This window comes from Hetaerina americana, unplaced genomic scaffold, assembly GCF_022747635.1.
Source record: "Hetaerina americana unplaced genomic scaffold, ioHetAmer1.1.p SCAF_4, whole genome shotgun sequence".
Taxonomy (NCBI): domain Eukaryota; kingdom Metazoa; phylum Arthropoda; class Insecta; order Odonata; family Calopterygidae; genus Hetaerina; species Hetaerina americana.
This window is the reverse complement of record NW_027286985.1, coordinates 95212233-95226911: the sequence shown is the minus strand read 5'-3', so window position 1 is coordinate 95226911 and position 14679 is coordinate 95212233. Positions and strand designations below refer to the sequence as shown.

General features: G+C 36.7%; 1 protein-coding gene across 1 annotated transcript; it reads left to right on the top strand.

The window, feature by feature from the left end:
• Nucleotides 1-39: 39 nt before the first annotated feature.
• On the top strand, nt 40-13574 carry LOC139692013 (LETM1 domain-containing protein 1). Its single transcript, XM_071590019.1, has 5 exons — nt 40-320; nt 415-765; nt 844-1132; nt 3945-4088; nt 10759-13574. Exons 1-5 carry the CDS (start codon nt 250-252, stop codon nt 10933-10935), a joined length of 1032 nt encoding a protein of 343 aa, XP_071446120.1. The 5' UTR covers nt 40-249; the 3' UTR covers nt 10936-13574.
• The last annotated feature ends 1105 nt before the right edge of the window (nt 13575-14679 follow it).

The following is a 14679-nucleotide window of genomic DNA, read 5'->3' as shown; positions in this document are numbered from 1 at the left end:
AATAAAAGACAATCAAATAGCGCCGTGAGTAGCGGCAAAACTTGTGGAAATAAACTTGGTGTTTTCATTTATCTCTGAAATTGTGGAATAAATCGAGCTTGATGCTCAAACGGGAAAAAGTGAAATTTGTGGAAAATATTCTTGGTTAGAATGAATTTTAGTCACTGATGACATTGTTACCGAGGGGAACGTGATAAAATTGCCCCAGCATGAACATATAGATATTAATTATGAAGATTTAGGTGAACCATGCAAAAACTGATATCACTTTGTCGGCACCCCGTGCCGATTCGGAACCATGGGACAACGGTCTCCGTCAGGTATTGTGTGGAATGAATATCACCGTGCAAATGTCAATGATTTTAGTTGGCCTATACAATCACCTTACACTAATTTTAAATCCTATTGAAACAGATTCACCCATTCTACTGAGCATCAAAGTGGACTGGTTCGTAAGGCAAGAAAATACGTGCTGACTCGTTTCGCACAATTTGTCAAAGGATACGAAAAATTTCTGGAGAATACTTTTCCTTCTGCAGCTAATGTGTACCGAGTGTTCGTATTTGGAACAAGGGAGTTCTACAAAGATATGAAGAAGTATTTGTCAGTGGCTAGAGCCGTGCGTTCTTCGTCTAAGGGCGTAAAGTTTCTAAATCGTCAGGAATTAGAGATTTATTTCAGAATGCCCAAGGAGATGGTTCGAGTCGCGCCCGTTTTAATACTCTCAACGTTACCTTTTGCAAATTACGTCATATTCCCACTAGCGTAAGTATCATCAATCAGAAGTTGCTATATTAAAAAAATGATCAGTTGCATTAGTAATGTTTTGAATGGCAATTCCAGGTACATGTATCCGAAAACTTTGTTATCCTCCCATTTTTGGACGCTGCAGCAAAGGACAGAATTTGCTGTAGTTGATCTACGTAAAAGACTCTACAACAACAGACCAGTTTTTCGCTGCTTACAGGAAAGATTGAGTAGCACGAAAAAACATAAAAGGTATCATGATTGGGGTCGAGTTCTTTCCCTCCTTGGAAGTGGTGTTCATCCTGAAGTGGAGGAAGTACTACGATGTACCACATTGTTCGAAGGGGAGCCGTATCATTTTTCATGCCTTTACAATAACCACGTGGTAAGATGTTACATCACTTAATTGTAAAATTTCGTTATCTGCGTACAATGTAGCCTCTAGAATTAATTCAGTTTTGATTCTCGTGTAGTCACAATATGCTTGGACCCTTTACTACACATTTTATCGCTCCAAAGTCTACTAATATTCTCGCATTGGCATGTATACGTATTTAAAATGATCGTATTTCAGAGTGGCTTTTCCTACTCAATTTTTACTCCATTTGGAAAAAGTCATGGCTTTCAGATTTAAGCATGAGATTTTTAAGCAAATTAGGGATTATCTTTCAAACCGTCTTAATGGAAGGGGTACTGCACTAGCTTAGCATGTGAGGTATTTGCTGGTGTTGGGCTGAAATTCAGTTGATTTCTTTTGTCATGATTTAAAAGTATGATAATGAATTTGATATAACATGTATTAAATGTTGTATAATGAATGGGACATCTAACTTCTAAATATACTGATGTAGTTGTTGCAATATTGTTCCTCAGTGTGAATGCCAACACTTAAGTAATGATAGAAGAAATAAAATCCTTTTCTGTTTAGTATTCCTTTCTATGATGGGTAATATAATATTGCATTGGGAGGAGTTATCATAAATCAATGTTCATGTCTCAAGTTACTATTAATGTCTTAATACTTGAATGTTTTTGAATGGATATTTACAAAAAAAAACAAATGTTTGTACAGAACGATTTAGTTTAGTAATTGGCATAAAGCAATCATTTGGTGGTTGATTCGGAGCTGTAATAAATTCAGTTATGGTAGATAAGGCTTCATAGTAGAGTAAAATTGTCAACACAGAATACCTGCTAACAAAATAAGCCAAAAGCTCCCTGGTTGACAGATTCTGGAAGATCCTTAACGGGACACATGCAAGCTTCTTTGATGGCACTTAAGTGGTGTCCTTTGAGGGAGGATTTCACTTTTGGGAATTGGTAATAGTCTGCTGGTGCCAAGTCGAGACTGTAAGGGGGTTAGGGAATCAGGATCATAGTGTTGCCATTACAGAAGGTCTTCTCAAGCAGACACTCGACTCTGCTCTTGGTTGTCTATCAAGACCTTCGGAATGAGTTTAGCACAGTTCTTTTGCAACACCAAATTTTCAGTGATACTTGCGTGCACTGTCATCATATTGATGCCAATATGATTGTGATCATGCTCACATTTAACCGATGGTCTGGGTTCAGCACTTCATGCACACGTCAGGAAAAATTTGTTACCAATAATTTTTATTATTATTATTACATAAACCTCGTTGCAATTAGGCAATTGTCCTGTTGGCAATGGTCAAGTGTGGTCAACAGTCACTCTTACATTGCACGTACACAAGAAGAACAGATATTAGACAAAATGATCACAATGATGAAACAATGACATTTTAAGAGTACCAACTGCACCTTTAACATCATACTAGGGCTAGGTTCACCCCATACCTACAATGCTCTGACCATCGCCGCACTCGGTCCATAATCCATTGCAAATTACAATGGATATTATGCAAACCTTGTGTCAACCAACGGAATGTTTATTAGTCTCATGATCTTCAGGGATTTTAAGTATATTAGCAATAGTTATTTTCATATTTTGAGTGAATATTTATTGTTGTGTATAATCTTAAAATGACTGTTTGCTATCCTGGTCTTGCATTCAAAAATGGTGACAGTGGCACAAATTTCAGGTACTCCTAGCCCCATCCAACGTTCATTACTTTTTGTAGAAGGCCTTATTTATTTGGTGATTTATTGTACAAAAGTAAAGTTGTTTGTATAAGTAATAACTTCAAAGTTGCACATACTTCTTTTCGAGTAATATGGATTAATAATATTGAGTTAAAACCATTGTGGCATTGAGAAATGACAAATCTACCGACTCAGGAAACAACTTGTGTGGTAGCAATGTTCATAGACATACTTGTTCACAGTCTTTGTGTGTCTTGAAAGTGTCAGTAAGATTTACCATAATACTAACATCATAGTTTAGTCTTGAAAGATTGATTCAATGATTGTGGCCTAAATGTCTTGGAGCTGAATAAATTTTTGCCTCAAAAATATTTTAGTACTTATAATGTATCTATCGCTTACCTCATTGAATTTTGTAGCTGTGGTCATTACAAGGGGAGGTGATCCACCTTTGAATTTCAAGTAAAACAGTCCTATCTCAAGGGATTCTATTCAAATGGATGAGAATTCCTAGTCCCATTTATCATTATCCTGTATCATTTTGCTATTCAGTTCCTTAACTGTCAATTGACTTGTCCTTGATCTATTTCTTATATACAATGTCTGTATCTCTGTCATCTTAATATCCTTATTTCTCTAATCTCATGTATTCTAATGTATTTTCCTCTGATATTTACTGTTCCTATGATGTCGTTATATACTTTTCATAATTTATATTTCATCCACTGAGGTAAAAAGGTTTTGTTTTTTGGTGTGGTCATAAATTATTAAACAAGATAATTTATCCTCTCATTGAAAAAGTTAATCTCAGACCCGATTATAAAGGTCTAACTGCAGACATGTCAGTTTGAAATTCATGCTGAAAGAGGGGTGTTGTTTCCTGTATAATGTTCAGTTTACATTTGATTTGCTTATTTATCCACTGAAGTGTGCAAGTACAGGAACTGAAGAAACCTGCTTCAGAATTGAAATTTCAGTGGGAATGGTATTTTTTAAGACATGCTATTGAAACATTGGTGACATTATTGCACCAAATCTGGGATTCAGAAAGGATTTGAGAAATTTAGTTGTGAGGTGATATCAATTATTTGAACATTTGATTGTATTAAAATGAAAAAACTACTTCTTCACAGAATGGTCTGCTACGTTTGCATGGCATGCACATGGGCTTTTCTCGTCGCCAACGACTCGAGGACAGAGCTCTAATTATCCATGAAATGGATCTTGCAATGGCCAGGGAAGGTATCTACAGTATGACTCTTGATGAATTAAAATGGGTAAGTCTATTGAGTGTTCAAAATTATTGTAGTTTGAGGATTAATACTTATAATAAAAGTTTCAATATTAAGTTCAACAGATTCAGGCTTGAGGTCGTGGAAGTTCATCATAATGAAATAAGGACAGTTTGCACTTTTCCACAGTTAATTTAACATACGACGCGTTTCAACTCACAGAGTCATCATCAGGTACAAGACAAACTAAATGGTAAGGAGTCCTTAACTCCTTACCATTTAGTTTGTCTTGTACCTGATGATGACTCTGTGAGTTGAAACGCGTCGTACGTTAAATAAACTGTGGAAAAGTGCAAACTGTCCTTATTTCATTGTTTCAATATCAATTATATTTCATGGGTGATTCTTGAAATTTATCTTGGGCATTACTCTTACCCTAGGTTAGAGAAATTATGAATCCAATGTATTTTTCTGGGTATAATTAATTGTATATTAAAGTTTTAGAAATTCTTGGAACCATTCAGACAACCATACTATTTAATCATTTTTATGTAACATAATTTGCTTTAATCTGATCTAAAGTTAATTTTAAAAAGGTCTTTTTCACTAGAAGATATCTTAATTTATTAACAATGAAACAAATGTGATATGAGGAATTGGTGACATTAAATAAATTACCAAGCTAAGTGAAAAACCCCTATGAATGGACTACATTGGCATGGTGCTTGTGCTTTCTCATTACTACTAGATCTCTAAGCTGTAATATATATACCATGGTGCATGCAGCTAACATTATGGACATTAATTGAATTATTTTCGACATCTATATTGTGACTTTAAGTGGAGAAAAACATAGGGTTTTTGAGGTTACATGCCTAGTGTGTAATCATGTCCTGCCTCTAACCCTATGGGTGGCCTGTAGGTACCAAGAATAGTTTTCCTTAAAAAAAATAATTCGAGATGATAAAAATATTGCAGTAGCAATTTATCAAGAAAATATGCACAGCTATGGCACATTTTGCTGGACAAATTTATTTGTACGTATGTAAATGACCTTAATTAGTATAATAAGCCTATTTATCTGGGTGTACAAGATTATTTTATTTTATTAGGTAATCTACCGGTTGAGGTAGGCTTTTGGATGGACACAATTACCAAATAAATATTTTGTGAGTCCTAACAAAACAAAATCCAGCAACCTAGTCTACATCACATCCCTCTTCATCTCTGAGTACTTCGATCCTCCCTTCATCCCGTCCAACATCCCTATCCTGTTCATGCCCTTTCCTCGTTTGCCTAACATTCTCCCCTCAATTACAGTCTTCAAAATCCCACTGCTGGTCAATACCCCCTTCATCCAATTTTCCTGCCTCCATAGAATTTCTCTCAACAAACCCCTCTCTTCACCCACCATAACAAGTACTTCCTCATTTGTTTTCTTCTCTGTCCATTTCACCTTCTCCATTCTTCTCCACCTCCACATTTCAAAAGCCTCCAGCCTACCTCTATCCTCCTGCTTCAATGACCACGTTTCCGCACCGCACATAGCTACGCTCCATATCAAAGTTTTTACGAGTCTTTTCTTGATATCCTCACTCAACACCCTCTCATCAACTCCGCCCTCCTTGTGAAAGCCTCTTTGCCTAGCGCAGTTATTCTCCTTACATCCCTACTACTTTGACCGTGTTTGTCCAAAACACTTCCGAGATACGTAAACTGTTCTACCTGCTCTAGTTTTTGCCCTCCTATTTTAATGTTTAGCTTTGGCTTTTTCTTTCTAGAAAATTGCATAACTTTTGTTCCATTAGTATTGATTGCCATCCCATACCTGTCACACTGAATTTCCAATTCACTCAGCAATGCTTGCAACCCCTTGGCTGACTGACAAACTAACGCTTGATCATCAGCAAACCTAACTGACTCTATGAATTCCCCACCCACTTTCATTCCTACCTCAAGTTCTTCCCATGCCCCTTTAATAATTACCTCTGCATACAGGTTGAACAGCAACGTTGATAATGGGCAACCCTGCCTTACACCTCTTCCTAACACTGCGCATTTGGACTCCCTGTTCCCCAGCCACACCTGAGCAGTCTGAGACATGTACAGGTTGCGGATTAGCCTCCTGTCCCTCCAATATATTCCTATTTTCTGCAATATACTCATTAGTTTTTCCCAATTCACTCTATCAAATGCTTTTTCGAAATCTACGGAACAGGCAAATATATCCTGGTTATATTCTATATTCCTGCCGATTAATAATCTCATTACTCTAATGGCATCAGGCGTACCTCTCCCCTTCTTAAACCCAAACTTCTTAAACCCCTAAGCAATCATTTGCCTTTATTTATCCTTTTGTTTATGATCCTAAGAACAACTTCAGCTGCGTGGGATATCAAACTTATTGTCCTGTAGTCCTCACATGATGTGGCCTTTACCTTTTTCGGAATAGGAACTAAAACTGATCTCACGAAGTCTTCCGGCTGGATTCCTTCATCATAGATACTAGGAATCAGTCCATATAGCCTCTTCCTCCCACATTTTCCTAAGCGTTTTAAAAGTTCCACGGGAATGTTATCTACCCCCACGGCCTTATTTAGTTTCATCTCCCTTAATGCCCTTTCTATCTCATTGTCTAGTATGCCTGGACCTAAGCTGTCTTCCTTTACGTCATTTTCTTTTTCAATGTCTAACTTTGTTGGTCTGAGTTCTTTACTATACAGTTCTTCTATATACTCCTTCCATCTCTCTTGGATCTTTCTTGCGTCAACTATTACCTTACCCGCCTTATCTCTAACTGTTAGCATAGCTCTTCCTTTCTTACTTCCCGATAACGATTTAACTTTGCTGTACAGCGCACCGATTTCACCCTTCCTCTGCAGACTTTCCATATCCTCGCACTGCGTCTTCCACCATGCTTCTTTCGCTTTATTTGTTGCCTGCCTCAATTTATTGTTCAATTCTTTGTACTTCATTTTGCCTAATTCTGTATTTATATTCTTCCATTTTCGCCACTCATCCATATTTGTAATCATCTCATCCGTGATCCATGGTTTCCTAGTCCTTTTAGCGTTAACGGTTCCAATAGTGTCTTTTGCGGCTTTAGACAACCCTTTCTTGAAACTTTCCCATTTTTCTTCGATAGTACTTAGCTCTTTACCATCCTCCATGATTTCCTCTACCGCCTGTTTGTATTCCTTCCTTTTCAAACCATTTAATGCTTCTACATTCCATTTTCTAACTCGCCGCCCCTGCCTTATCTTTTGGAAACGGACTCTACATTTCATAACAACTAAATTGTGGTCAGAGTCCGCATCTGCTCCCGGGAAGCTGTGCAAATTTATCACACTGTTCCTAAACCTGTGTCTTACCAGGATGTAATCTAGCTGATACCTTTCTGAGTCACCTGGCATTTTCCATGTATACCTGCGTCTTTTGTGGTGTCTAAACCTAGTGTTTGTGATGACTAACCCCTGTCTCTTGCAGAACTCAACTGCTTTCTCCCCGCGGTCATTCCTCGTGCCTAAACCGTAGTCTCCCACCTCATCACCATCTCTTCCTTCGCCTACCGTCGCATTCCAATCCCCCATCCCTATCAAATGTTTCCCTGAAGGAACACCCACGATTGTGTCCTCTAATTGATCGTACATCCTATCGACCTCTTCCTCCATGTGGTTGCTTGGTGGCATGTATACCTGAATAATAACCAAGTTCGTCGGTTCTGCTTTTATCTCTACTAGTAATATTCTATCCGTTACCTGCTCTATGTTGACTACGCTTCTTCCATCCTCTTCATTTAATACTATGGCAACCCCTCGTTGGCTCTCGTCCCCGCCGCTGTATATTATTCTATACCGATCACTCCAGTAATCCCCGCTATCCTTCCATCTCACCTCGCATCTCGCCTCTCCTAAAATATCTATTTTCCCCTTTCCATCTTTAGCTTAATATTCTCCAGTTTCCCTGTCCTCATCATTTTCCTAACATTCCACCTTCCTATTCCAACTAATTCAGTCTTCTTCTCCTGCGTCTTTGGTCCTGTTGCTGCTGGTTTTCCCTTGCAAGGGTTTCGTGGGATGACGACCACGGAAGCCTTGCCTCCCCCGCTGCCGGGCACAACACACAGCCAATGGCCTGAGCCCTTTAGTTGCCAGGACTCAAAATCTCTGTAGTGACCATCATATTTATCTTGGGAATGTAAAGCGACACCATCACTTACTGGCCGCCCCACTTGGGTCAGATGCCATTGCAGTCGCCTCACTGAGGAACAGATGCTGAGTGGACCATCTTTCGTCTGGCTCCTAACCTTTGATCTATCTGGCATCGGTGGACCTCCCAGGAGCAATTATTATTACTCCCACCAGCACAGCTCTAGGGGTAATCGGAACGCACAAGCTCTTCCACCATGTCAAGGTTGTAGTCCTGGGAGGGGTGTATAAGATAAGGTTTAAATATTGTTAATAAAATTACTTAATTTTAAATTTACAATGTAACTGTGAGGTACTGCTATGGCAACAAATATTAATCTATGTGATTTGATTATTAGTGCAATAAAGTTTTACATGCAACTTAATTTAATCATGATACCAATACAGTTTTATACTATATTCATAGTTTTCCCTATTAACTTAAAGTTAACTCTTTAAGAAATAATTAAAAACAGAGAAATAATGCTGTAGCAATGCACAGAAAAAATTATTCACTTTTAAAGTCAAATTAAAAAAATAGTCTGAGACTGTTGAGTTTTGCGGCAGCTGTTTACAATGCACTAAGAGTCTTCCCAGCTGTAGGCATAAATAATAATGCATATGCATTTGTAAATGATATAATAGCTAGATGAAGGATGGGTTAGTTCTCGCTCCTCATTGAAGTAGAGGAATTGAAATCTAAATTCTGAGTGGAACAAGTACCGCAATCTGTTTATGAAAAAGATTTTTTCAAAAAACTAGATATTTAATTTAAAAATTTCCAGATTAGTATACTCAAAGCCAACCTAGCCTACGTTGCTTTCAGAATACACTCCCTATTTATGCAAAAAATTAGGATGCCCTACCCAGTACAGTCTTGGCGTGATGTGTTCCCAAAGCAAACAATTTAATTTTCAGATTTATATGTATTGAGGATATATGTATATAAACCATAAACACAGTAATCCAGTGTGTGTAATCGTGTGTAGGAGAAGGTTTTAATAGGAGCAGACGAGGACCCCGGATGGGAGAGGAAGGTGGGGAAAGTTTTGGGAGGGAAGGAATAAGGAGGGGAAGGTTTGGAAGTGTGGGATTGATATGGAAGGTTTTGATAACATAGGAAGGATAAAAATAACTTGAGATTGGGATAATTACTCTGATAGTTGATCCCTGGCTCATTCCAGGAATCGAGAAGCCAGATAAATGCCTATTGTTTTGAGTTTTTTTTTTTGAGTTATTTTGTTTGGAGCTTGAATGGAAGGATGCTAGATTAGAGGTACTATTATGTTAATCAAAGGGAGTGTTATGTTCAGAGATGTGCTTTGGGATTGGCGGCACCCCAAACAGGAAAGAATCGTCGCATGAGGCATAGTGGTTATTGATCCTAATATTTTGGGGTGTGGTAGACTGTCCAATTTCAAAGGCAGGTCATGGTTGACTCTTCAGAAGGTAAACTACATTACTGGAGATGCACAACGTTTAAGGAATTGGTGGGTGAGAGTTAAAAAGCAGGTGGGAGAGGGTTGGGATTTGGGTTTTGAAAATAGGACATATTTTGCATCTTGGGATATTGCAGGGTATGGGAGTGAATTTAGGACAGGGTAAGGATTTAATGAGTGGATTGGTTGATTTGAGGAGGTCTGGTTAGTTAGCAGGGTGTTGAAAGTAACTGAGGGATGCCTGGGAAAAAGATTGGCAGTAGAGTTATGGTTCTTGAGGATAGGGTAGAGGTTTTTTTTTAGAATGGATCTCAGAGACTCTATTACAGGGAAGTTGGTGGTAGAGGTTGAAAAGGGGGGAGTTTCTGCATTGGTGGAAGTTTTGGGAGTGTCAGCATGTCTTCGGATTCTTTTATTAAGGAGGGATTTGTGATAATTTCATTGGAGGAGGGAATGGTGTCGGTTTGAGGGGAATTAATGAAGGGAGTATGAATGATTTCAGATCTGTGTCCTCGTGTGGAAAGGGAATAAGAAATGGAGCATTTGGTGTGATACAAGTAGTAGCTATTGTTGTATGTTTGTCAGTTTTATATGTATATAGGTGTTGAATATTTTGTCTATTAATTATATGTTTACATCTAGGAAGGTGATTTGGGAGGATGAAACGGTAGAGGTAAAGGAAACAGAGGATGAAGCATTTAGGTCGAAAATGAAGGTTTTTAGGGATTCAGTATCATGTCAGAGTATCATATCTGAAGGAAAATATCATCAATATATCTGAGCCAATCAGGGGTCTTTTTAACGATACTTCTGTGTTTTTGTTGGCTAGCCCTATCTTGCTTCTCCATTAAAATTATTATTCACATTCATGGGATGCCTTCAAGATGTATATGAATAGTTAATTTGTTGAAGCACTCAGCTACAAATCAAGGGATCCAGGCTCAAGTCCCAGTCTAAGTGAATGATTATTACTAACTTTCAGCAAGATGAATTTTTTATTGCATATGTTACAGTCGTCCTTTTGTATATTTTAAATTTATGCAAATTCATAGCCAATTCATTAATTGTATTTTCTGTGTTTTTTTTTAGGCTTGCTTTCTTCGTGGCTTAAATCCCACTAACATGAAGACTGAAGATATGACTACCTGGTTAACAAAATGGTCAAAAATTTCTATAAAACTTGAAAGTAAAAGTCTGTCACTTTTACTTCATTGCCCTATTCTTCTAGCTTACAACCACCCAACAAACTGGGTTTTGATACATTGATTTCCTTGATAAAACACTCCTGTCATTAAAGGCCTTTCCTTCTTTCGTCTTTCTTCAATTTCAAGTTTAGTTAGTACTACATTGGCTATTGTAATTATGTAGCCCGGTTGTAACAACATACTTGGGCTTATAATTGAAGAAGCTTTTATGTTCAAATAGAGAGATAGAAAATCAAGTATATCATAGTACCAAGAGATAAAAAAAATCACCAAAATAATGTGCATTATGCAGTCCTTATGGGCACAGAGCAAATATTATCACACACCATTGCATACTATTAGCATTAATATATGAAGTGCTACCAAAGGTTCCTGAAATGTGGTCATAAATAAAATTGCATAATTCTTTTATCTGATTTACCATTGTCACCCATTTTGAAGTAAGCCCTTAAGAGGGCCATCATCGATCCCTGAACTTGTGTGTTTATGGATTCATCCTGGTACCTTTGTTTTGTTAATGTGTTCAGCACTGCTGGAGATTTAGCTTTAGTCTGTCTAATAAAATTGTTCTTCAACTTGATATCTATCTAAGTAAAGAGGAAAAAGTCACAAGAAGGACAAGAAAGCTGGTTGAGGACTAATGGGTGGGCTGTTTTTTCCAATAACTTCTGTATGATGACAGTGGTATGTAGTCGTGTGCATGATCATGGTGGAGAACACAGTTGTTCATGTGCCTTTTCTTTGGTACATTCTTTCTCACAGTCTTCCTTAACCACCTCAGGACGTCATGATAGAATACTACATTCATGCTGTCTAACCTGGAGACACAAACTCTCTTTCTGCATAATCCCATTTGTATATATAAAAAAACTGATTAGTAAGGACTTGATGTTGGCTTTAACTTAATGGGTAATCTTTGGTGGAGATGAAGATGGTCTATTGTGAAAATTGTTGTTTGGTTTTGGGGTTATATCTATAGTCCCTCTTCCATCACCTGTGATAATCTTAAGAGAGAAAACCTGGAACGGAATTTCATTTCGGAACGTTTTTCAAGTCTACTGACATCCATGTGATGTTTTTTTCTGATAATCTCTTAAGGAATCAAGGGATGAACTTGATTGCGATCCTTTTCATGGGAATTTCTTCTGGTAAAATCCTCTGCCATGTGCCATAGGACAATCTCACAATGTCACAGATGTTTTGGATGGTCTGCCTATGATTGTTTACCATTGTATTCTGAACAGGAATTACTTGTTCTGGTGTAATGATGGTTTTCTGGAATGTTCAAAGTTTTCCGCTGTAGTTTGGCCTTTATTGAAACATTGAAACCAGTTGAAATTTTTTATTTGGTAGGTTGAGGTTTGTTCCCAAATGTTGTCTTTAACATTTTGTGTTTCTGCGGTAGAGTTACCAAGTCTAAACCAGAACTTGGAACAGGTATGGTGTTTCTTCAAATCGTCTGTTACAAATGGCAAACACAAAAAGACAACAATTAACTGTTCCCCATTTACAGTGAAGCTACTTGGTATATTGACTCAAAAATAATGTACACAACTCCTACTAGCATTGTTTGAAAGTAAGTGGGTCCATTTACGCATGCAATTCAAATTTTGGGTCATACCTTATATTATGCATTGTGTGCAAGGTTTTAGTAGTGGAGGTAGTTTAAGCTTAGCTTAGTAATTTATGAGAGATACGTGTTTATGCACCAAAGTCCTATTTGAGGCTGTGTTACTGTTCTATCATATAGTGAATTTTGTAAACTTATGTTTTGCATTATGTGCAATAATAAAGAGGGCATGTTAATTTTGAATTTATTTTTCCATAGCATTCCTTTACTTTTATTAATTTATTAATTTTTGTTGAGACTTGATTGCTAACCTTTGCAACAAAAACAAATTAAATGTGTTGTGTATTGGCCTGGTATTACATCTGGTATTCCAAAATTAAATGGTTATTGAATAGGAGAAGTGCCTTTTAATTTTAAATCTTATTGGCCAATTGCAACTATCCTTCTGTAGCAGTGTCTGATAAAGTATAATGTCTGTGATTGATTGCGGTGAAGAAAAGAATGCTGATCTGAAACTGCATATCTAATGTGACATTGATAAAAATGTGTAAATGTTGTGCACATGTGTACTGATACAGATATTGCTTCATTTAGTTTTTCCAGTGATGCATTCTTTTAAGCTTTATTTAGTGAGGTATTCCTTTGGTGGAATGTTTTAGGATTGTTGATTATATGCTGTACAAAATAATGTTTTTTGTCTTGGCTGCAATGAGAAATTGTGGAATTTATATCGAGTTCGATGATTATATGTTGTTTTCATCAGGGAAATTCATCTGTGAGTGCTGGAAAAATGGCATGCAGTCATTTGTGTGTAATTCCTTAATTGCTTTCCTGGAACTGTTTGATGTGCTGCTATTTATTCAAGCTGATTTGGACTAGTCTTCAGGCATATGGATAGCAAGAGGTTTATTTTTATGGGGTTCCAGCCAATGAGTCGATGGATTTCAAAAGTTTCAAGTCTTTGGCAATGAGATAAAGGGAATGTACACCGCTTGGGGTCGATATCAGGATATTTTGTTTGTTCTGTGAATGTGATGCAAAAATACATTATTTCAAAATAAGTTATATTCTTTGACATGGAAATAAAAAGGCTGTGAGAAATAAAAAAAATAATTTTGGATATGATTAATATTATTGTGATTAGCAATTTTCTATTTAGGATGTTGCTTCTTCTCCTTGTAACCTACATGATTTTATGCTCTTTTACTGTCAGGCATGATATCTCATTCATGTGTCTCCTGAAATCAGTAATATCAAATGAACTAATGGCAACACTATTATGATAACCAAAAAATGTGGAAAAGGAAACATACCTATGTGCTAGATACTATGTTTGCCTGAGGAGAATTGTCTAATTTTCATGAGACCTCTTTGATGTATATAGTTAATAACATTTTATTCCGCAATGAATTAAAGAATTCATTGAAATTATTAGTTCTTGCTTATAGTATATGTAAAAGCCAATATGCTAGTATTAAAATGAAAAAGTATCTCAGAGCATTAATTATCTCTGAAAGAGGGATGATGCTAATTGTTAATAACTTCCAATATTCATCATTTCAATAATATAAAAGTTTCAGGTCATCCTACCTTTCAGACATTTTTACTTTCAATTTTCACTATGATCCTTCCAATGTTTTGCCATACTAACCGAATGAATATTCAGTTTTATTCGAGTCAAAGGTTTTGGAAATGGGAAATGTCATATTTATTTTTGCAAGAGCTCTAGAAAAAGGAACATTAGAAGATGATTCAATGAATTGATCATCTTAAGGATGACTCCTGCTTCAGATTGAAATAATTTGTACATGATAAATATATAACAAGTAAGAAAAGCAGAGCACCGTGCAGAATAGTTTGTTTTCTTAGTATTAGAGTACATGCAGTGATATAGAATTTTATTAAATAAACTGGTATGTTTATTTTATCTGGAATTCTTGTTATTGAAGTAATATCCTCAAGTTCGACAACACTCAAAATATTCATTAGGTTACTCCTCTTTAAATTTAAACTAGGAGCAGCTTCTATGAGTTCTGAAGATTGGAATGACAGTCTAAATCTTTGTACTCCAAATTTTAGAAAGCATATTAAAATATTCTTCCATAGTTAACATAATATTAGCATTAAGTCATCTGAGTTACTACCACTGATAATATTTAGGATTCCCACAGTCAATACTAAGACTTGTACAAGCTTTTATATTCTTCTTTTTTACTGATTCTTAATTGTACCTAA

What these genes read in the sequence shown, in the direction of transcription:
- LOC139692013 (XM_071590019.1), top strand. Translation starts at nt 250, where the DNA reads ATGCAAAAACTGATATCACTTTGTCGGCACCCCGTGCCGATTCGGAAC. An exon ending in TACGTCATATTCCCACTAGC is followed by an intron (nt 766 to 843) that starts GTAAGTATCATC and finishes TGGCAATTCCAG; the next exon opens with GTACATGTATCCGAAAACTT. An exon ending in CTCTTGATGAATTAAAATGG is followed by an intron (nt 4,089 to 10,758) that starts GTAAGTCTATTG and finishes GTTTTTTTTTAG; the next exon opens with GCTTGCTTTCTTCGTGGCTT.